This window comes from Fukomys damarensis, unplaced genomic scaffold (assembly GCF_012274545.1).
Source record: "Fukomys damarensis isolate Sample0158 unplaced genomic scaffold, DMR_v1.0_HiC HiC_scaffold_7, whole genome shotgun sequence".
NCBI lineage: Eukaryota > Metazoa > Chordata > Mammalia > Rodentia > Bathyergidae > Fukomys > Fukomys damarensis.
Genome location: NW_022900919.1, coordinates 3,966,357 through 3,990,804, shown reverse-complemented (window position 1 = coordinate 3,990,804; position 24,448 = coordinate 3,966,357). Strand labels below are relative to the sequence as shown.

The 24,448-nt window shown below is 40.9% G+C and overlaps 1 protein-coding gene and 3 non-coding genes across 4 annotated transcripts; all 4 read left to right on the top strand.

The window, feature by feature from the left end:
* The first annotated feature begins 5,990 nt into the window (after nucleotides 1-5,990).
* On the top strand, nucleotides 5,991-6,072 carry LOC117285267. Its single transcript, XR_004516248.1, has one exon. It is a non-coding gene; the product is annotated as a small nucleolar RNA SNORD115 (small nucleolar RNA).
* A 3,466-nt stretch (nucleotides 6,073-9,538) lies between these two features.
* On the top strand, nucleotides 9,539-23,671 carry LOC104854474. The gene is made up of 4 exons (XM_010612979.2): nucleotides 9,539-10,338; nucleotides 10,886-10,915; nucleotides 22,729-22,767; nucleotides 23,642-23,671. Exons 1-4 carry the CDS (start codon nucleotides 9,694-9,696, stop codon nucleotides 23,669-23,671), a joined length of 744 nt encoding a protein of 247 aa, XP_010611281.1. The 5' UTR covers nucleotides 9,539-9,693.
* Nucleotides 10,591-10,670, top strand: LOC117285266. Its single transcript, XR_004516247.1, has one exon. It is a non-coding gene; the product is annotated as a small nucleolar RNA SNORD115 (small nucleolar RNA).
* LOC117285240 lies at nucleotides 23,117-23,183 on the top strand. The gene has a single exon (XR_004516233.1). It is a non-coding gene; the product is annotated as a small nucleolar RNA SNORD109A (small nucleolar RNA).
* Nucleotides 23,672-24,448: the final 777 nt, after the last annotated feature.

The following is a 24,448-nucleotide window of genomic DNA, read 5'->3' as shown; positions in this document are numbered from 1 at the left end:
TCCTGAATATGACATGAGGGCTTAAGAAACCCCTTTCTCTGCATAATCCTCAGAGTCCCCAACTGGATGCTTCAACATAGAAGAAATGAAAAATTTCAAATCGTCCCACTGATAGATCGATACCACGCAGATAAAGTCATTTTCTCTCACGTCACATACTTTGTGTAATTGAACACACTGGTAGGAAGGCAATTGGAAGGAATTAAGCCAACTATAATTACATTCAAAGATGATGAACAATGTTGCAAATCTTCAGCTATTCTTTATCTTATGTAGCCACTGGGGACAAGATTAATAAAACCGAAGCAAGCGTGCAGATAAGGAGAAAGTATCTCAGCCCACATGATGAGGGTGCTTCCTTCAAAATTCCCGCAGTACCATGCTACACAAATGCACCCACCCTGTTAAAACCTGGCAGGCTCCCAGCCTCATGCTAAGATAACGAGACAGCCTGTATCGTGTAGTATCACTATAGCTAATGTGAATAAATTCAACTCTACTTTCACAATAGCTTTACCTTTACCAAAACAGCTTTACCTTTACCAAAATGGCTTTACCATTTTAAAAAGTTACTAGGGCTGGGGATTTGGCTCAGTGGTTCCACTGCCTGCCTCGCAAGCTCAAGGACCTGAGTTCCATCTCCGGTACCAAAAAAGTTACTAAATGACACAGTGACTAAACGGGGTGCTATGCTCAAATTAAAATCAATGTTTAGAGATGGGGATTTAGCCCAGTGGTTCTGCTACCTGCCTCACAATCGAAAGTTCCCGAGTTCGATCCCTGGTAACTAAAAATAAAAGAGATTTTTAAATACCATGTTGAGGAGAATAAAACTAGGGCTGTAATTGCCAACTCATAAAAATACTGACAGGCTAAGTGCTTTTGAGAAATTGTGGAAACATGCAATTTAGATATCAATAGGATAGACTCAAAGCTTAATAGAAGAAAGGTATAATGATAGAGAAAATTAGAATGAAATTGGGAAGAATTTGATATTGGACGTCTTGGAATAAAATTTTGTTGCAAAAAAAAAAACCAAAGAATTTTCATAAACTCTTTTAAAAGGTGAAAGTAAACCATTAGTTATTCAACAACTACCACATACATTTAGTAGTAAAAGTTTGCACTCACTTAGGGAAACAAGGTACTGGGTATATTACTATCTATGATCCTGTTATTTTTTTAAAAAAGCTGAAATTTGGCACTGCAGATTGAAATTTCTGAAACTTTAAATAAATAAAACTAATTCCCTGAAGTATGCTGGTGTTATACATACATGAAATAAATATATTAGACGAGCAAGTGTGTCATCAAGGAGAGATAGCTCACGGTAATCCAAATGTTCTTAACAGATGCCAGAAGTGGCCAGACGGATGGGTTTGTCCCTAAGATTAAAACTGAATCCATTTTCATCTTGCAGTTGTACTTTACAGTTTAACAGTTTTCTATTTACTTTCCGACAAATGCTTCATAACTAAGCTTCAATAGCAAATAATTGAATTGATGGGATTTGGGGCATAATTGGGGATTGAACCCAGAGACTCTACATTCAGTTACATCCTGGCCCTTTGTAAATATTTTAGTTTTGAGAGCTGGCCTTGCTGAGCTGAGCAGATCACCAAGGCTGGGCTGAAACTTGTGATCCTCCTGCCTCAGCTTCTTAATAGGAAACATTACTTGGGAAGATGAATGGTTTCTACCAGTCCTAGTTGCACTGTAGGAGTAAGATGTTCTATAATTCATAGATCTTCACAAGAATTATACTGGATCATGCAATACAAAATTCAAATTACAGCGGAGTCTTGACTTACCAGCTTAGTCTGTTCATGAGGGCTGGTTGTAACTCATGTTGGTCAATGAAGGCTCAGGCTCCAGTACACGGCCTTCAAAGTCTCTCTCCTGTACACAGGCAGATCTCAGCGTCCTTAGAGAGATGCTGGCCCCAGATCTCTCAGTGAACCCCACACATGAGAGGATGTTGTTGTGTTCCTTCCAGAACCCTTAAGGGTTAAATCTGTATCTGAGACCATCTGGAAGCCCAAGCGGCCAGCACTCGGGTGGTAACTCAAGATGTTGTTCATAAGGTAAAACTACGGAACCCAAGTTGGTCGTGTGTCAGGCTGGTCGTAATTGAAGGGCCCACTGTATATCTCTAGACTACTAAGCACCACATCTTGATTTTTGTATCATGCACAACCTGGGGGAAAAACAAACTAAGAGTTAAAAATTAAGTCTATGTTATAAAACACTTCAAAAAACAAGCTGCTAAAAATAGCAATTTGAAAAGCTTTGGTGTGAGGGAGCAGTGTTCTTGTATGGAGCCAATCAAGAATATGCCTTACTATGTAACAGTGGCCTGATGTTTTCAAAGGTTAGTCACATCAAGTTTATATTTTAAATTTTGAAACTCTTCCCCGTCACGATGTCATTCACCACTTTAGGATGCACACTGCTTTGAAATCACTGGATACACATAAAGTTAAGAGGTTCACCAAGAAGAGTCACAGAATCTTGTTTTAAAAATCTAACACCATAAAATAGGACCCAAGGGGAAAATGATTATGGGGGAATACTGAGCTTGTTCTAACCTTATAGTTGAGGATGTGGCTAATCACATATTCTAAATATACTTTCCCAAACAAACAGTAGGGCTGATAAGGAATTATGAAGAATGAAGCATAAGTGTAAGGCTAAAAAAATGATCAAAAAATGTCACAGTAAAAACCAAAGTCTGACAGGGAATTAAGAAACAATTCAGAGGATGCTCCCCATAAACAGGCACAAATGAGCTGCATGCTGAATGTTCCTTCTAAATGGGGAGATATGTAGCAATTGTAGCTTTAATTTTAAGTGAATATGTTGAAAATCCTCTACATCTTTGTAGCAACTTGTTGACCCCAGCATACAATCAGCATAATTGCTTTACTCAATAATAAAACCAGCTATCTTCCTGAATTAGTATTTTGCTTTGTATCTTGATCACTTTTTCCTTCAACACCCTAAAAGATGCCAGTTTTTCCCTCATCTGGCTTCTTTGAAAATATAGACAATATTGGGCCAAAGAGAGCCATTGGTTTATATGTGAAAGATAGGAACAGATGCTTGAGGGCCAGGGATTTAGCTCAGTGGTTCCGCTGCCTGCCTCACAAGCACAAGGACCCAAGTTCAATCCCCAGCACCAAAACAACAAAAAACAGGAATAGATTCTTGAGAGGGAGGAAACCTTGTATCAGAGCCTTTGGGGAAATAATTTATGTTTAGTTTGCAAAGTATGGGATCCCCCGTGGAAGCAACGCACCTTTCAGTGGTGCATTTCTCACCCAGGTAGAAACCGCGGAGGAGGCAACAGCTCAGCGTCATGAACTTGGACACGTGAGTTCTATCCAGCAGTTCAGCGCTGGATCTGCCTGCCGCCCGAGTCAGTACGCTACCCAGAGTTTAAAGATAATATTCCTGGTCAGAGCCTTCGCGGCCAGTGGGTGTGTGAGGGTGTGCAGTGGCTTAGACGGAAGATGTATGACACGCCGGTCATGCTCAGTAGGGCTGTGCTGAAGCAAGGGAGAGGTGCAATCCGCGAATGAGTGAGCTTTGGAACGGAAACACTGTTGGTTACCTTGTTTCACCCACGTCTAGCTTATCTGCTTGTAAAACTTTCTGATTTTTTTTAACCTATGTTTTAGTATCTTTCTTAACACCCTTTCATTTTTCTCAGAATGTGTGGCTGAAAATAAGTGTACCATAATATGACTTAGAATTGAGTGGCTGCCTTTGATGATAAAGAAAAGACTAGCTTTTAAATTTACCTTCACTATTTGAACAAAATATTAGTGAGTGACCGACTTATTCTTCTCAGTGAGTGCCTTTCCTACTGATGGTCATTGGAAAACTCCCCCTTTCCATTAAATTTTTAACTCAAAGTTGAAAGTTTTATGATTCAATGGAACCAGATCTTTGGGGAGATACTGACTTTGGTCTATACACACAAGTAGAGAATTCATTGGTAACACGTATTTTCAGGTTATTGTGATGATGTTTATGGGTGATGGGGTAAATATGACAGCCTGTTAAAATTGCTCTCAGAAGGTTGACGTTAGTTTGCATATGTTCTCAATTCAGGAAACGGAATAAGCATATGGTTACTTGATTTCTAGATCCAGAGTTCTGTGGGGCATCAACAGATTCACTGAAATCAGCAGTAATCATGAATGATGCCAGTTTCGCTGGCATAGATAATGTGAAAATTCAGCCAAGGGTTACTGATGAAAATATTCCATTTGTGAAATATATCACAAAAAATTCTCTAAAGAGAAGGCCCCATATTTTTTATTATTGTATGAGGCCCTATGCTTGGTGATATTTTCACTAGGGTGGAAATTTAAGATTCAATCATATACTTGGCAATAAAACTTGAACAAGTCGATAAGCAAACTGATATCTATCGGTTCCCTGTTACCATGTGAGTCCGTTATTTGGAGTGTAACACAGATATGTGATGGGTGATATGACTGTTCTCGATGACACTGCTGTGATTTGTAGTTTCCCCATGCACAACATGTGTCCTATTGCAAGTTCTTGTTTTAAATCTAAGACTTAACAAAATAAATATACATAATACACATTTATGGGGCACAACATAGAGGAGGAATTACTCATTTCGGTGTTCTCTATATTTGTCTCTGTAATTTATGATTTACTTACTTGATAGTATCCTCATGAGAACAATGTCACTTTTCTCTGAGCTGTCATTGTTCAGATATTTCTGAATTATAATAGCTGTTTCAAAGCTGTGATATTCTTGTGTAATTACAGGAATTAGAGGAGCTCACAGATTCATTTCTACTATGAAGAATTTTATATTTCTCCATTTTCAGGACGTATGTGGGTCATTGATAAGGACTCACAATATAAAAGCAACGGAATATTGGTCTCAGCTTTGAACTTCCTATATATGGGTTGCTCAAGATGCATTGAAATGAGTATATCTGCACTCAGCTTGATACCTAATTCTTAGATCTAGAGTTTCATTTATTTACTTACTTACTTGGCACTGGGGATTGAACCAGGGGCCTCACACATGCCAGGCACATACTCTACCACTGAGCTCTGTGTGAGGCCCTCTCCTTAAAAAATTCTAGTAAAATCGTTTCTTTATTTCAAATCAGAATTATTTCGATACCAAACTCATAGTTGAGGTTGCCCTATTCTTTTAAAATTGAAAAATGTCTGTACATATATTGATGAGGTATAATTTTTTTCTTTCTTTTTTTTGGGCGGGGGGTGTACTGGGGATTGTGGCTTGTGAGGCAGGCGGCGGAACCACTGAGCCAAATCCCTGGCCCTGCGATGTGATTTTTGATTCATGTGTATATTGGGTAGTGATCCCCTGAAAGTAATCAACATATCCACCGCCTTAAACTTTTGTCATTTCTTGATGATGAATAGAAATTCTTCTCTTCCAATTTGAGATATATAATGTGTTATTATTCATTGCATTCACTGTGATGTTCCCTAGAACATCAGAATTTACCTCTGACTTCAAGACCTTCATTTTATGCTCACTTCTATGCAGTGGACCCCAGCAAGTGTTACTGCTGTGGCTCTTTAGAGAAATAAACTAAGAATGAGCAAGGAGCAGCTCCACACTTGCATGACATCAGCTCTCCCTTTATATTTGGTGCATTAATGGTCCAATGCCTCCACAATGGGTCATTTTTGCAAGAGCAATTATATCAGTTCCTTAAAACAAAAAGGTGTGTGAGCCCCACATCACATAAGTCATTGAAGAGAAACAGTGTTTGGCTTGGACACCTAATTCTAGCCCATCCTGATAGATGAAAGTTGAGATAAAAGAGACTTTTCTGTAGGTAGCAAATTAAACAATATCAGTGTGATGCATAAACTTTACCAGGACTCCGGTGAACTTTCACACAGTCTTTATAAAACTCGGTAATGTGTCTGGTAAACCCATTCAGATGGAGTGTACCAGGGCTTAGTCAATGATGAGCATATTGTTTTGTCCCGAAGAGAGATGATGATACTGATATAATGCTCCACAGAACTGCTCTGAAGCCTAGGCTCGCGGTAATTCTGGGAGTTAGGACAGATGCTAGGGTAGTTTGATCTGGGGCTTAAGAAAACAAAACCCTTGCGTGGAACTTCTTTTGCCCAACTCTGCTATGAACTTCTAACTGAACGACAAATTTTCATTCCTCCAGATGTACTTCTGACCTCTACAGCTCCTATGTAGTACGCTTCATTAAGGGCTCATGTGGATTTTTCTCCCGCTCATAGTTATCTTTCAGAAAGATGTGCTACCAAGAGAACCCATCCCACTGAAAAGGGCTGAGTGGTCACCTTTAGTCACAAACACATTTTGAAAGACCTTTGGAGTAGTGAAAATTAAGCCTTAACACAATATGTTTGTTACTCAAGCAGTACTTTGAAACCTTTGAAAGACCTTTGGAGTAGTGAAAATTAAGCCTTAACACAATATGTTTGTTACTCAAGCAGTCTGACTTAATATGGGGCTATCATATCTTCTGAAATGAGTTACTGACTGACTTGAAATGATCCTATGAAAAAAACTTTGCTTTTCTTTTTACCTGCACCCGTTAAGATTAAAAGTTAATGAAATTTGATTTAGTGGTACCTAGAAAAATGTCTGTTACTCATTTTAGTCTTCACCATTCCTATAAGATTTTCTTGATAACATTATCTTACAAATTTCTGAAGGGCATTTTGGCTTTTGGAACTGCTGATCAGTCCACAAGTTGAAAAGCCTCATAATGAAGATGAAGACCTTAGGTGCAGTACCGCATTTGCCTGTGATATCAGTGAATTGAAGAGCAAAGGACTGTCTGAATTTCAGGTGGGAATCGTGACACCCATTATATAAGGACAGTGAACAGCACGAACGGTACCTACTGTTTCCAAAATGGCCTTTGAGATAACTAGGATCAAAAACTGAGACAAGACACAAGCCCACTATGGGTTCTACTCTGGCACTGACTTATTGACAACTTCCACATAGGAATAACATCACATTTACTGAAACTTCTTTGAAAGAATGTTGAAACACTGAGTCACAAACACTGTACCTGTTTTATGCATTCTTTGGCCCTAAGGACTAACAGACATATTCCCACCCATTACAGCATTTCTGAGTTGCTCTGACTTTGAGATGTTTGTGGGTTATTGGTGAAAACACTGAAGATAATGACATTTCAGCCACATTTTAAACATTTCTGTATATGGATTGCCCAACATGTGTGCAAATAAATACCAACCACTGTGCCCTGATACCTCAAGATCCTAATTTTCGCATTGTTCCTGGAATGGAATTTCAAGAGAGTTCTATGCATTGTGCCTTGTCAGTCACTACTGATATGGCTTCTTTTAATATATAAACAAGTGATGATCAGTAAGGCGATGGATCATCTCAGCATGACACTTGCTGACTGGCTTGCTAGTCCTGTATGTGTTGTCCCTGTGTTTATGAAATCAGCGGCTGACAGAACAGTTAATGGCTCAATTTTTGAGTACTAGCCACAACTTGTCCTGTTTCTCAAGTAATGACTTTGGAGAAAAAAATAAGCTTTCGCTTTCCACGTAAAAGGCAGCCACGGAAAAGGTCTGAATCCCAATCCAATTCCAGTCCAGTTTAGCACCAGGAAGGCAAGAGAAATCTCTGGAAAAGAACATAATGCTTAGATACGAGGTGACATCAAAATAAACAATGAATGTTTAACTTAATTAGCACAGTAAAAGGCATATTGTCACTAATCCTCCTCAAAATACTCTGCCTGCCTCACTTTGAACACATCCATCTCAGGATTCTTGCCACTTTCTGAAGCAGTGTAGAAGTTTTCTTTCATGAGTGTCTTTGAGGTGTTGTTAATTTAAAAATATGGTGAGTGCTGCTGCTGAGCGCCATCCGACAGGAAGGCAGGCTGTGAAAACAATCCTGGCCTGTCCTCACCCACCTTGTTCACCAGCTCTGGCACGTGACGTCTGGTACTTTCCCAAGTCAAAATGGCCGTGAAAGGTGGGTGCTCTGAATTGCCTCCCAGCATTGAGGCAGCTACAAAGGCACAAGACACAGAGGAAAGAAGACCTCCAGGATTGCTTCAGAGAGTGACTAGGACAATAGGACAAATGGGTTCAAGATGAAGGGGGATCTTTTGTTGTTGTTGTTGGTACCAGTCATCGAACTTGGGACCTGGTGCTCGCGAGGCAGGCCCCAGAGCCATTGAGCTAAATCCTCGGCCCAAGGGGGGATATTTTGAATGGGATTCATTAGAGTATGTCTTTTACTGAAAGAAATTTTAAAAAACATAAACAGTCACTGAATTTTCAGTCGTATCTCATATGCATGAGGAGTGCTATCACCTTAATCAGTGGTGAGAATATGTGGTTTTGAAGACACGGTCATGTAGACAACAAGAACACACTGGGAACCTCAAAGGCCATCCTTGGGCAGGACTTTGGAAGCCTTATTGCCATTCTGGGTTTCATTTGGGGCTTGAGAAAATAAAACACTTGAAATAAACTTATGTGGCTTAACCAAAAGAAGTGCTTATGAAAAACAAATACTTAGCTCACTCAGCATTATGTCAGGGACCTAGGTTTCCTAATGGTTAGGGTCAGCATTCTAGCCATGCCTCTGTCCCTCTCGTTCTACTTTATAGTGAAAATACCACAAATCGCACACTTTTACAATGAGATGAGGGATGACCTGTGGTCGCAGACATATTCCACATAAGCCACCGAGGTGACGTGTTGTACTCATTGGTCCCCCTGAATACCGACACTGTGTGATCCTGCACAGTGACAGCTCTACTCATGACAGCTGAGATCTTTAGTATTACCTGACTTCCGTGAGATAGCACTGGGTGACATGCTCATGTATGCGTACACAGTGTGAGGCTGTTATGTGCATCTTTATGTGAGGGGAGAAAAAAATGTTGTAATATAAAATGAGACTAGAAGAGCTTCATTCTGCTCCATTTCTACTGAACAAACCTTGGAAACCACTGCAGGTACAGGAACAGGGTGTGGAGAATGACATGATCAACAGGGTAAACAGAGGTTAGGACCTAAATATGTTGAATGAGATTTTAGTAAGCCTGAAATAAGGCACGGGAGGAGGAGGACAGCTTGGCCTCCTGCTGTACTTTCAGGGCACTAAAGACTTGCCCTCTAGAGGACCCACAGGGCAGCTGACTGTGCTCACAAAACGGGAAGTCCCCAGAGGACCTGAAAAACACCCACTGGGATTCAAGAACTTAGGGGACTCACTAGAAAAAGGCCAGGCTTCCTTAAAAAAAAAAAAAAAAAATTAAAAGATAGACTAAGGCACTTCCTGTACACCCGCGTTCCTGTGTGACAAGGAAAGAAGACATGAGGCCAGCACTGACACAGCTGCCTGGAGGGCCAAGGGCACGAATGGCCCAGAGCCTGACACAGTCTCCTTCAGCTGGGCCTGGTCAGTAGCTGGGCACCGAGAGCCAGGGCCCTGGGGACCCACAGGCCAGCTCTCGAGCCTCCTGGAACTGGCTTCCTGCTGAAGGAGACAGGACTGCCAGAGCCCTCAGGCTAGAGCATGCGTGGAGGGGAGCTGGCCTCCGGGCACTTGAGCCTGAGGCCCAGGAGTGTGGGGAAGCAGGCCTGCCCCGACGGGTGCCCACAGGCTGCATGGGCCCCCTTGCCCCGTGGTGCCTTCCACCACTTATCTGTGTTTCCCTTCGCCCCCCAGCGCTGGAGGTCAGGGGCAGAATCCTCGGGCCCCCATCAGCTTGTGCACTCATTGGGCCAGAGAAGCTGTCCTGCCCAGGTGGGGAGCCCCGGTTTCTCTGGGGACCGGGCCAGGCTGTGTCCCAGGGCAACCGAGGAGGTGCTGGGGAGAGGGGGGGTCCCAGGTGGCCCTGGTCTGAACCTGGGCTTCGCTTGGGCAGACCGAAGGAGGGTGGCGGCATCTCGGGGCTGGTGACAGCCAGGGACAGATGGCCAGGCTGGACAGGTCGGGGGCCAGGGATCAGAGCCCCAGGGCCAGCGGCCTCTGCCCTGCTGTGCCCCGCCACGTTTCCCTTGCTTTGCCTTGATGTGCCTGGAGTCAAGCTAGACCGCGCCGCCACGTTTCCCTTGCCTTGCCTTGATGTGCCTGGAGTCAAGCTAGACCGGGCCCTGCGCCTCACCCCGGCTTTCAGGCTTGACCTTTCCCAGCGACGCCGTTCCCAACCCCTCAGCGGGTCCCCGGACGCATGGCCCACCCGTCCAAAAATGCCACGCCTTCGGGCATCCAGCCCCGGCTCAGATGGGTCTGGCCCAGGACAGGTGCGGGTGAGTCGGGGCCTCCAGCCCGGGGCCCCTCGTGAGCTGCGACACCGGTCTTCCTCCCTTCCAGCCCACAGACGCTGCTCAAGAAGGAGCCCCGGGCCTGCAGTCCAAGGGGCCATGGCCAGCCGCCTGCTTAGCAACCCTCAGTTCTCTGCGGCTCTGCAGCCCTGCTGGGCAGTGAGCTCCGGCGCCCCCTCCTGGTAAATCATGGCAGGTGCCGGCGCAGCTGCGCTTCTCCCAGGTTCTGCTCAGCCTGGGTTGATGATGACACCTTCATTGGGCTGAAGAGAGGCGATGACTTAAAAATCACGCTCAATAGGATTAGGCTGAGGCCCAGCAGGGGAGGGGAGCGAGCGCCACGGGAGCCAGGCAGCCCGCGGCCCTGTCCAGGGTGGTCGAGGTGCGGCTGGGAGCCCACTCGGAGCTCCGCGGGGCAGCTGGGGTGGACCTACGGTCCTAGGCGCCCCTCCGCCCGACCCTGAATCTGCCCCTCTCGCGGTGTCATGGAGGGCCCCGTGCTCAGCCCCTGTCCTCTGCTTGTTCCTTTCAGTGGGTTCTGCCTGCCGGCGTGAAGTCACAGGTGAGTGGACAGCGGGCCTCCCACGCGCACGAAGGCTTCTACGGCCCGTTGTGGACTTCGGTGGCCCCAGGACCACGCTGGGGAGGCCACCGGGTCCCAGGCATCCGAGGACCGCGGGAAGCACCCCGCCCAAGAAAACCTCCCTGGGCCTCTGTGCGGGAACCGGGGTCTTTCCTGCGGAACCGCTGTGGGGAGACCTGGGCGGGAAGGCGATGCCCGCCTCCTTCCCACCCGCATGTCCTGCTCTGCAGGGTAAGGGGGGCTCCTCGAGGGGGCCTCAGTCAGTGGCCGGCCATCGTGGGCCAGTAACCCGGGGCCCCTCAGGCCAGCCCTTTGGCTTGTGGGATTCCCCTTTCTCTCAAATGCGACCAAGTTGCTGTGAGCTTTTTTAATATGTTTGCTCCCAGGAGAGTGGGTTACTGGTTCAGCCTGCATGAAGTTTTCAAGGCAGTTTTTTTCTTGTGCTTTACTTTCATGTTTTGCCTCTTTCAAATATCCGATCCAGTTTGGCTCATCTTTTTCCTTGGAAAGAATCCTCTAAAGGTACATTTTCTTTCCTTCCCCCTGGCATGGAATAAAGGCTATTTGTTTGTGCTTTCATATTCTGCTTGGTTTTTCTTCCTGGTGTGAGGGGCACGAACACAGTGTATTTTGGTCTCTTGTTTGTGCTCAGACCCAGTGTTGAGTTTCGTCATTTTGCTGGATCCCGCTTCTCTTATGGATCATGGAGTTGCCAGAGTCCTAGTGCATGGAAAAGGCTGGTGTCTGCGTTAGATCCAGCTTGTGTATGTGTTCAGCACAAACCCTTCATTCCCCATACCGAGTGACCTACGATTTTCTGGTCATTGAACACTGCTGATTGGGAAGCCTGTGTTATTTCCTCAGCGCTTTTATGTTCCATGTGATTTGATTTCATCTCATTCTGGTGTGTGTTTTGGCATTGCTCATTCCTGTTTTGCAATATCTGAACCCTTCGTAGTGTTTGGATATCTTTACGGACATTTTGGCCCCTGAACTGTACCCCTTTGTGCTCTGTTTCTGGGAGTTTGCCGTGGCATGAGTAGATCTGTCATGTGTGTTTGTACTCGGTGTGGCCTGGGTGGCTCCCACGGGGGTGCCCTGAGCGTGCCCTCTCTCTAGTCCTCAGGAACTCGGGGAGCTTGGGATGCCTCATGTTTTCTGGCTGGATTTATTTGTGGAATCTCTGTCTTTGTGGTGAGGATTGAAGCGCACGGCTTCCTCCTGAAGGGGGCAGTGTTCTTAGAACGCTGTTCTATTTTACTGGTGAGGTAGAGGCATCCTGAGTGTTTGTGCTAGTTCAACCCCATTCTCTTGAGGTGGCTCCCCTGTGTGATGGGGCTGCTTGGCACCTCTGCAACTGCAGTTCGTTCTGCCTCTGGTCACTCATCGACCAGCCCTGTGCCTGTCCAGCTCCCAGCTCATCGGCCCCCTCTGTGTGTTGTACTGACACAGAAATGGGCCCCTCTGTGGGACCCTTCCTGCAGTGTTCCTAGACCATGAGGCCTATACTCCATTCCAAGGTTGGAGAGCTGTGGTCTGCGGGGAGTGTGTAGAGGTCCTCACCCGTAAGTGCTGGATTTTTGACCTATGTGTGTTTCTGAGATGTAGACGGATGGAGAGGAAGATGGCCTTGTGAAAGCAAATGACTCTGTGACCCCACATTAATATCTGCTCGGCCTGAACCTGCACAGAGTGCCTGGCCTCTTGTCGCATTCCAAGACTAAAGATTGTGTCATTTGCAGATGTGCAAATGTGCATGGCTTCCCATGGGATGGGTTCTGTGCAGTGTCCCTTGTTTCCCTTGGCCAAGAACCATAAGCAAAGCTCCGGGTCCTTTGTAATTCTTCTACTTTTCCAGAAATAAACAGTGGTAAACTCCTTCCTTGGGACTCAGACTACCTTAACATTTCCTGTGACCTAGGTCAAATTCTCAGTGAAGAATGCTATTTGAGGGTTGTTTTACCCAGAATTTTTCTCACAGGCATGTCTTAAATACCATCATATGTACTTATTATCTGTTTAAAATCAAGCATACATATAATTAATGCACCCAGGTGTCTGTTGCAAAGGGATAGTGAGTTCATCGCCAGTGTGGGATACATAGTAAATGCTTGTCTCAAAAAAAATAAATAAATAAAAATAGAAACAGTTTACTTCCCATTTTCTTGGAACTGCTATAATTCATTTGATTTTGTAATCATCTTTTTTAAAGTGTATCATCGTATTTTATATTTGTGTGCTTCCTTGCATAAGTTCTTGCCTTTGCGAGTTACTGACCTCATGGCTTTCACACGCACATGAAAACTATAATTTTTTTTACAGTTTCTTAGAATCCTTACTATAACTTTTTTAAAACTATTATTCATTGCTCCAACAACAAGAGAGTGCATAGTCACCTTGATTACAGCCTTTTTGTTTTTCCAGCTCCCTGTTAGGTTGGTATATCTGGGACGTGAAGGAGAAAATGAACATGGCTTATTGGCCACAGACTTTAATCTCTTTTTTCCACTTGCAGCGTCAGTGTCCATGCCTTTCTATTGTCTTCGCTGTACGTGGTTTTGTTTTGTTTTTGGTTTGTTTGTTTCAGACAGGGTCTCACAGTGCAGTTCATGCTGGTCTTCAATTCACTGTGTGGCCCAGGCTGGTCTTGAACTCAGTGATCCTCCTGCCTCAGCCTTCTGAGTGCTAGCATTATAGGCATGTGGCTCAGATCCAGCTTCTAGTATCTTTTTATCTGACGTCTTGATGTTTTGTTTCATGTGATACCTTTGTAGCCTTTTTCTGAGGTATCCAAACTGGACCCTCCCAATTGTTCTTGATGTCCTCCTTGATTATTTGAATCAAGTATAAGCAGCTGGATGCTATCAAGTCTGTGTGACACTAATGAGGTTTATATTTTATTTCCTAGTTTTGCTTGGCCAGTCAACTTGAAAATTTAAATTTCCTAGATTCTCCTCCTTTATGGGGAGCCTCATTCTTTCATAAAATCCTATTTCTACGAATCCTCAAAAGCTCTAACAGTGAAATTGTAAAACAACCTCTACTTCTGTCAGAGGACCAACACGACCACTTTGAAATATATCCAGAGAAAGGTGTTTTTCTTAACAAGTGCAAAATCAAAAGACATTATTTACCAAGAGTCTAATTTGGACTTTATCAAAATGAACTGACTTGAGAAAAGGGATATGTTCAACTCCAGCCTTCTGTGGTCTTCTCCCTGGAGAAATGAGAATAAATCCAGCCCACTCTACCCTACAATACGTGTAAAGGGAAATATTTAAGAATAGCCCCACCTCCCAGACTTTCAGTCTCTCTGAGAGGATGTGGGAGGAGCTGAGAAGCCCCTTTGAAGGTCATAGTCCAATAGTATGGGCTAATGAACAGATTTACACTTAATCACAGAAATATAGAAAGCTTTCCTCAAAATCTGGGATTCATTATAATAATGGGAATACAATGGAAAGACTTGTATACTTCAGATATTTAAGAAGTCTGTAGGGGAAACCCAAGGACAACAAAAAAGATAAGAACAAGGCCATCAGAGGACATTTTAGCTATGAAAAAGATCTAGAAAATAGTAAATATAGCCTAATACTTATTCACATAAACATAACCTCACAAAATCTAGTTGACTCAGTCATTTTACGTAGTAAACCTTTGTGCCCTCAACAACATCAAAAATAAAATACAAGGCATAAAACACACACACACACACACACAGACCAAACATCTGAATGAGATTTAAATATGGTACACTCTGGAATCATTGGAATGATTATGCTCTATGAGTGCAAAACAAGATGACACATATGTTAAGGGATCTAAAAGAGAAAATTAGCTTTCCATTTTCTTATATCCTCTTTGATCTCTTTTTTCAGAGCACTGTAGTTCTCAGTGTAGAGGTCTTTTGCTTCTTTTGTTTGATTGATTCCCAGAGACTTCATTTTTTTTGGATGCTATTGTGAAAGGAATTGTTTCCCTAATTTCTCTCTCAGTGAGTCTGTTATTTGTGCACAAGAAGGCTATTGAGTTTTGGGTGTTGACCTTGTATCCAGTTACTCTGCTAAAAGTGTCAATTAAGTCTAGAAATCTTTTGGTGGAGTTTTTTGGGTCTTCAATGTCGAGTATCATATCATCAGCAAATAATGACAGTTTAACTTCTTCCTTTCCTATCTTTATTGCTTTAATTTCTTTCTCTTGTGTAATTGCTATGGCTTTTTCCAGAACTATATCAAAGAGGAGTGGTGATAGTGGGCATCCTTGCCTTATTCTTCATTTTAATGTGAAGGTTTTCAGTTTTGGGCCATTTAATATGATGTTGGCTGTTGGTTTTCCATAGATAGCCTTTATTAAGTTGAGATGAGATTCCATCTCACCCAACAAAGAATGGCTGCTATCAAGAAATCGACCAAGTAACAAATGTTGGTGGGGTTGTGGGGAGAAAGGAACCCTTCTCCTTTGTTGGTGGGAGTGCAGACTGGTACAACCACTATGGAAATCAATATGGAGATACCTCAAAGAGCTGGGACTAGAGGTCCCATTTGACACAGCCATCCCTCTGCTGGGTATCTTTCCAAAAGAATTAAAAGAATCATACCACAGTGATATATGCACACCCATGTTTATAGGGGCACAGTTTGTAATACCTAAAACTTGGAAACAGCCCATTTGCCCATCAGTTGGAAACTGGATAAAGAAGATGTGGTTTTTCTATAAAATGGAATACCACTCAGCCATAAAGAATGAGAAATTAGACTCATTCATAGGAAAATAGATACATATTGAGGACATACTCCTAACTGAAACAAGTCACACATGTGTAAATACTGAATCGTTTCTCTGGTGTGAATAAACTATAATAGTATATAAGATCCTAATGATATAAATGACAATGTGAAATAGGAAGAAAAGGGCTAAAGGTGTAGGGAAAGTGGGAAGGGTAGGGGAAAGGAAATAAGGGAAAAAATATGAGAAAATGAAAAAACAGAAATAAAGTATTTGTAAATGGGGAGGGAGGAGCGGGTGAAGGGAGGGCAGGGACAAGGGGAAAAAATGAGAACCAAGACCTGTCATGTAAAGGTACAAGATCCCAATAATGAATGTAACTGTACTGTATACCTAAAATGTACCAATAAACTCAATGAGAGAAAAAAAATAAAAGAGAAAATTAGCAATGTACAAGAACATATAAGTAATGCAGGCAGAATGATAGAAATTCTAAGCATCAAAAGTAAAAGCTAGAGGTAGAAAAATGGTGAACTCCTTTAATGTGCTCATTAACATACTGGCAGTGGCTGAAGTAAGATTCAGAAAACTTGAAAAACATCAATAGGAACTATCCAAACTGAAATACAAAGAGAAAAAAAGAATTTTAAAAAAAGAAATGAATATTCAGGAACTATGAGATAATTACAGCAGGTGTGACACAACAGGAACTCCAGAAACAAAGACAGAAAAGAGGCGAGATGTAACATAATAATGCGGAGGACTGTGCTATACCCCGCAGGGACAGTGTTGGAGGAATGAGCCCAGAACGCCTGTCTGGTGCCACTCCAGTGTCTTCTCTCTACCTGCTCCAGGCCCCACATCACACTGGTCACAATCACTTTCCTTCCTGCAATTCACTGAACCACAACTTTGTGTCTGGTTGCAGGTCCCTTTTTATAACTTACGATCATCAAACCAACACTGCAGAAAATATGCAAAGGAATCATATAAAAGTGAGGCTAACAGTGCCAAAGAATCTAAAGGAAAGGATATCTCTAGCTGCATGAGTAGTGAAACAAGGGAAAAATAATGTAATGATAGGACTCAGTAACTACCTCAATGTAAGAGGTCTTAACACTAATCAAAAGGCACAAAGTGGCAGATTAGACTAAGAAGCAAAGCCCAACCATATGTGCCTACAAGAGACAGCTCATCCACAAAGGAATACATAGACTAAAAACAGGAGCTTGAAAGTAAGCAGGACTAGTTATCCTCTTTTCAGACAAAGTGAACTTCAACCCCAAACTGATCAAGAAACAAAGCAGATCACTATATCCTGCTAAAGGGAACAATTCAGCAGAAAGAGATAACAATTGTAAATATATATGTGCCAGTGGCTGGCACACCCAATTTCATAAGACAAATATTACTAGACATAGAAAGTCAGATCAAAATCATAGACTTCAGCACCCTACTCTCACAATTAGGTCAACCCGACAAAATTTTCAACAAAGAAATAACAGAGTGAAACAACACTATCGAACAAATTGATTTAACATAGATTGTTTTATTCAACAACCGAATACACACTTTTCTCAATAGCACATGGAACTGGCTTCAAAATAGACATCTTAGGCCATAAAATATGTTTACGTAGGCCCAACAGATTTGAATGAAACTAGAAATCAGCAGTAAAGGAAACCACAGAAATTACATAAACATAAAAATTATAATACTTGAATAATATATGGATCGCAGAAGAAATTTTAAATTTCCTAGAATCAAATGGCAATGAGGCACAACATTCCAAAACCTTTTGGACAGAGTGAAAGTGGTTCTAAGAAGGAAGTTTATAGTTGTGAATGCCTACGATAGAAAAATAGAGCAATCTCAAATAAATGATATACTTTAAGGTCCTAGAAAAACAAGACCAATCAAACTCCAAAACTTACAGGAGGAAAGAAATTACAAAGTTAGGAGTGAAAATTAAGAAAACTGGGACTAAAAAAAGCAATACAAATGATCAATTAATCAGAGTTTGTTCTTTGAAAGGCTAAACAAAATTGATAAAATGTTTAGTCTAACTTACCAAAAGAAAGAAAAGACTATCTAATTAGAAATGAAAAAGGAAAAATCACAATGGACACCACCAAAATCCAGAGAATAATAAGAAATTACATCAAAAACTTATATCCCAATAAATTGAAGAACCTGGAAGAAATGGATAAATTCCTAGGAACATATGCATTATCAAACCTGAACCAAGAAAGGCTAGGTGTGATAGCGCACGCCTGTAATCTCAGCACTTGGGAGGCTGAGGCAGAGGATCACTGCAAGTTTGAAGCCAGCCTGGGCTACATAGTGAGTTCAAGGCCAGCCTGTGCTATGTAACAAGACACTGTCTCAAAAAACCAAACCAAAAATTCTGTAACAAACTAATCTGAACCAAGAAGATATAAAAAGCCCAAATAGATGAATAATGGGCAATAAAATAGGGGCAGTAAAAATCACCACCAAAGAAAAGCCAAGGACCCAGTGTGTTCCCCACAGAATTTTACCAGAATGTCGGGGAAGATCTAATGCCAATAGTCTCCAAAATCTTACATGAAATTAAAAGAAAGTAAGACTACTAATTCCTGGAACCTAACATTACCCTGATACCAAAACCAGATAAGGACTCAACAAAGATAACTATAGGCCAATTTCCTTAATGAAGATAGATACAAAAATCCTGAGCAAGATACAGAATGTGAACAGAATGCAGCAAGTCACTAAAAAGATAAACTATTATGACCAACTCAGTTCATTCCAGCAATGTAAGGATGATCCAACATTCCTAAATCATAAATACACCACATAAATAGAAGTAAGGGCAGAAATCACATGCTTATCTCAATAAATGCAGAAAAACTTCTTATAAAGTCCATCATCCATTCATGATTAAAAACAAAACAAAACAAACAATGAAAATAGGAGTAGGTGTAGTAGGACTTTATCTTGAAATTTTAAAAAATTAGTCATGAAAAACCCACTGTCAACATCATACCAAATGAGGAACATTGAAAACATTCCCTCTAAAATCAAGAGTAAGACTAGGGTGTCAGCTCTCACCATTCCTGTTCAATATCGTATTCAGAACTCAGCCAGAGCAGTCAGGCAAAGGAAAGAAAGAAAGGGATTCAAATAGGAAAAGAAGTCTATCCTTATTTCTAGATGACATACTGTCATAGATCCAAAAAAACTATATCCAGAAAACAACCTTAGCAAAGTGGCAAGATACAAATAAACATACAAAAATGAACAGAGCTTCTATATACAAACAATGAAACCACTGAGAAGCTAGGAAAACAATCCCATTTACAATAGTCTCAAAAAAAAAATACTTAAGAATTAACCTAACCAAGGAAGTAAATGAGCCCTACAATGAAAACTTCAGTACTCTGAAAAAAGTACATTGAATAGGACATTAGACAATGGAAAGATATCAAATGTTTCTAGATAGACAGAAACAATATTGTCAAAATGGCCATATTACTAACAATGATATATAGATCTAATGAAACTCCAATCAAAATACCAACAGCATTTTTCACAAAACTAGAAGAAAACAATTCTAAAATTTGTATGAAACCAAGAGAGACTTAGAACAGGCAACTCAATTCTGAACAAGATCCAGAAAAGGCAAAGCAATTCTGAGTAATAACAAGGCCAAAAGAGGTCTATTTATCTCAATTTCCCATTACTTAACTGAGTTTTTTGGGGGGAGCTCTAATATTTTTTAATTCCTTATATATAGTAGAAATTAATCCTCTGCTTAGAGGAGTAGCTGGCAAAATTGTTCCCCTTTGGTAGACTCTCTTCACTCTGTTTCTTTTGCTGTGCAGATGCTTTTTACTTTGATATAATTCCATTTGTTGATTTTTGTTATGCAAGTGGATTCTTCTGCCGAGGCCTGTGTCTTCAAGCATTGTGCCTATTTTATCTTCCAGTAGATCAAGTGTTTCTGTTTTAATATTTAGATCTTTGATTCACTTTTATTTTAGTACATGGTGAAATATATAGGTCTAGTTTCAATCTTCTTCTTTTTGTGTATAGCCAGTTTTCCCAGCATCATTTGTTAAAGAGGATATCTTTTGTCCAGTGTATGTTTTTGACCGCTTTGTGAAACATCAGATGACTGAATGTGCTCAGGGTCGTTTCTGCATCCTCTATTCTGTTCCACGGATCCATATGTCTGTTTTTGTACTAATACCATGTTTTTTTAATCACTGTAACTTTGTAATATAATTTAAAATCTGGAATTGTGATGCCTCTTTTTACCCTTGTTCTCCAGGATCATTTTTGCTATTCTGGGTCTGATTCCATATGAATTTTGTGATTATTTTTCCTAGTTCCATATGGAATGGTGTTGGTGTTTTATTGGGCATGCATTAAATCTATGTATCAGTTTTGGTGGTATGGCCATTTTGACAGTATTGAATTTGCCTATAAAATAATGAGATATTTTTCCATTTTCCCATTCTTCTTTAATCCCCCCTTTTCAGATTTCTATAGTTTTCATTAGATAAATGCTTCTTTTTGTCAGGCTAATTTTTATCTATTTAATTTTCTTGTAAGCTATTGTGAATGGTTTACTTTCCTAATTTCTTTCTCAGCCAATTCCTCATTGTTGTACAGAAATACTATTGATTTTTGTGTGTAGATCTTGTCTCCTGCTACCTTGCCAGATTTGGCTTAGTTTTAGCATTCTTTCAGTGGAACTTTTTGGGTCTTTTATGTAAAGGGTCGTGCTGTCTGTGATTAAGGATGGTTTGACTTCTTCCCTTACCAAATATACCTTTTCATATCTGTCCCTTGCCTTATGGCTCTGGCCAACATTTCAAGCACTATGTTGAATAGTAGGGATGATAGTGGACATCCGAAATAAAGTCTGCCTATACCTATTTTCCTCAGAGTTTTTATCATGAATGGATGTTGGATTTGGTCCAAGGATTTTTCTGCATTTATTGAGTTGACCATGTGATTTGTGTCCTTCTGTTTATGTATTGCATTATATTTATTGATCTGCATTTGTTGAACCGTCCTTGTATTCCTGGGGTAAAGCTTACTTAGTCATGAGGTATGATCTTTTTAATGCTTTGTTACTTTCTGTTTATTGAGGATTTTAGCATTTATGTTCATTAAAGAGACTACCCTGTAGTTTTCTTTTTCAGTTGAGTCCTTATTGCTTTCAGAATTAAGGAAATGTTAGCCTCCAGGATTGAGTTGGGCAGTATTCTTTGCCTTTGTTTAATTAGCTTGAGGAGTACTGGGGATAGTTTTTTGCTGCAGTTCTTGTAGAATTGAGTGGTGGATCCATCAGGCACTGGGCTTGTCTTACTTGGTAGGGTTTTTAATTTCTGCCTCAACTTAATTACTTGTTATAGGATTATTAAGCATTTTTATATCTTTTTGGTTCTGTTTTTGTATTTCATATGTTTCAAGAAATCTATCCATTTCTTTTATATTCTCCAATTTTTTAGAGTACATAGGTCTTCACAGCAGTTACTAATGGATTTGGCCATTATTTGCTGTGATTTCACCTTTTTTATTTCTAATGCATTGACCATGCCCCACCCCACCTCCGCCACCTTTGGTAAGATTAACTAAGGGTCTTTGATTCATTGGTTTTTTTACATAAAACCCAGAGTGAGTGGCTCTTACCTTTTCTGGAATAATCTAGCTTGAGTTTAAGAGAAAGAAATTTTTGGGAGGACTTCTAGTTTTTTTCTTCTATTGATAAATGCTTGTGTGGTTAATATTTTTAAGCACTTTAAAATTACTAATTATATCTACCGTTTTAAAAATTATTTGTCTTGATCTTTTTCTGCAGTTTGTGTGAGGGTTTTCTGATCTGCCTATTAATTTATGAAGATTATGGGAAAACAACAAAAACATTTCACTGGGACATACTGGTTTCTCCTCAGATCACACAAATCTTTTGCTATCTCACTGCGAGATTTTATGTAGCTTCTGAAAGGAAATGCACTTTGTGTAATAGTAATAAAGAACTGAGTTTCATAAAAATTTTAGATATTTAGGAATACTTTGAGGTTAATGATGGCAAGAATTCATGAAATAAAATTGGCTGGTCTGGATGTGGACTGTGTTGAAATAAGGTTGTTCCTGGTCAGATAAAGCAGACTGATGTAGGGAAATCATCCTATAACTCTAATATGAACATATACCTGCTATGGATAGGGACTATAAGCCATTCAGGTGGAAGGAGTGTCCTATCACACACTGCTGTGGGGTAGAACTTAACACAGTTTAGTAGTCTTTTAAGTGATTTCAGCCAAGTTCACAGTTAACTCCTGATTCTTTGTTTCTACAATGTAGTAAACTTATCGACATAGACAACTGTCCCCCTGATGTATTACTTCATGCATTTCTCTGTACAGAAGGACCCTTGAAGATTTCAAGAGTTGCCATTGTAGCTAGCAGTACTGAAGTCAAACCGAATGTCCATCTCATTCTGCTGCATGCATGAGATGACCTGGTGGTAAACTGAGGGGAGTTTGAGTGTAATGTGAGGAGTATTTATTTATTGGTAGTGGACTTATCTGGATTGAAGAGAATCCCAAGTATCTGAGGATGTGTAGGTCTAGTGGTCTGGCTGTCTGATAAGACCAATGGCATCTTCCAACCTGGCTCAGCTGATGCCTTCCCCCACAGACCCACCATGACACTGTCGTGGGCCTTCCTTTCCTTTTTTTTTTTTTTTAAATAACAGGGTATTTTCATAAAATCTTTATTGGCTGAATAATTGGCTAAATATCTTTTAGAATTCCCTGTTCATGAAACAGCGTTGTATCACTTGCTGAATAAGCTTCAGAGAGGGTATTATTGGCTATTTTCAAGAAAAAAAATCAGGGAGGAAACAAGTGAATAAATGAAAACATCCAGTGACTGTGATGTTTGTGTCAATGACTGGAACGCTGGGATGCTTCGGCGATAGATAAGCAATTTAAGGAGACTCATATGCCTTATTTTTAATTAAATGGGTACCGCAGAGCTAATTTATTTTCTTTGCTATTTTCCTGCAGATTAAAAGCAAGAAGAAATCACTGTACTTCAGGAAAGAGGTAAGCATCTATGTATGTGCTCTTGAAATTCTTTGTGCATTCTGTGGTCAGTGATGTCAGAAGTTCAAGGTCTGTGAATTCATTATTTCAGAGCCACAAAGGAGATTATTTTTATGACAGATTTTCTCCCCAGGAGGGCCCTTTCCTTAAGGAAACTTCAGTGTTACTTTTCCTTTTTTAGAACAATCCAAATCACGTTTTTATACTACGTGTGTGACTGTTTCACTGATCAGTTACTAAACAGAATGCTTCTTGCACATTACTGCGCTTCAGTCACAGCGCAGCTGAGAAGCCTGCACAAAACAAGCCTGGCGATGGAAGCCCCTGTTTGTCGGGAGGCTGCTTGTCTGGATCGATGAAGGGAACACTTCCCTGAGGACGCTGAGGGACTCGTTTCAGATGTCAATCTGAGGTCCAGATGAGCGGCCTGCTCAGAGGACAGAGAAGTCTGCAGGCCTGGCTCTAGGTGGCGCCCTCTCAGGGACACCTTTAAAACAATTAAGACCCCTGGGTGGGCCTTTCCTTTCCCTCGTCACAAGCAGCAGCACATCTTATGAGACAATATACACCTTTAATATGCTCAGTATTTCAAGACTTTATCTTTTACTTTGTTGATCAGAGAGTTGTAGATGCTTGTGCATGGGAAATAATGATTTGGATAACAAGTGAGACAATTGAAAAGATCAAATTTAAAAAGGGGCAAGTAACTGTGATATGTACAGAAAGTCTCATTGGCATTGCTAAAAGAAGGGAACCCTGTCTGCCTATATTAAACAGTGACGATGAAACCTAGTTTAGTGCTTTGTTAAGCTTCCTGCTGAGCACTTTGTAAGGACGTCTTTTCTTTTCTTTCTGTCATGTTTCGCTGAGACAGAAGGGTCGGGATCTGGTGCTCCACTTCTGACATGGGGTAAGTAACTAGCACAGTACCCTTTCAAATTTATATGTCCTGTACTGCACGCCAGGTTCTGAGGTCTCCCTTTATTTTTTCAGAGAGCTATTTGAAAATACTGTTAAGATGAGTCCTTTTCCTCTCTGAGACTCTCGCTTAGGTCACTGAAATTACTCTCTGCGATTGTTTCTTCTATTTTAAGTTTTTCCTGATTTTATGGAAAATGAAGCATTTAAAAGAGTTGTTTGAGCAACTTCATACTAGATCAAAAAATTGTTACGTTATCTGGTAGCCAAAATTTGATCAAGCGTTCCTCGTTTGTTTACTTATTGCAGTTTCAGGATAGAGAATCCATAAGGTCTTTGGGATCACACCATGTTTCTGTTCCTAGTTTAATCACTAAATATTGACTTGAATTAGTTTTTCGTTTTTGAAACAGGGACAATTAGATATGAAATTTTGTTCTCTTGGCCTGGGTAAAGCAGTCACAGAAATCAGACACCTGGACGGTTTCTGGAGCGCTTTAATATATCTTGGTCTCTGTTTTGATTACCTGCTGTGTTTGGGTGGTACAAATTTATTAAGCTGTACAATTATAGTACATATGCTTTTCAGTCAGTATTTTATACTTCAACAGCAAGTAAAAAATATCATGAAGGGAATCCAAATATTGGTTAAGATACCTTTTAGCAATATTGTCCATGAGTTACTGGCTGCATAATGACCAATATCCTCAGAATAGTCTGACTATGTTGTCTAACACAAGCATGTTCAGGAAACTATAGTATG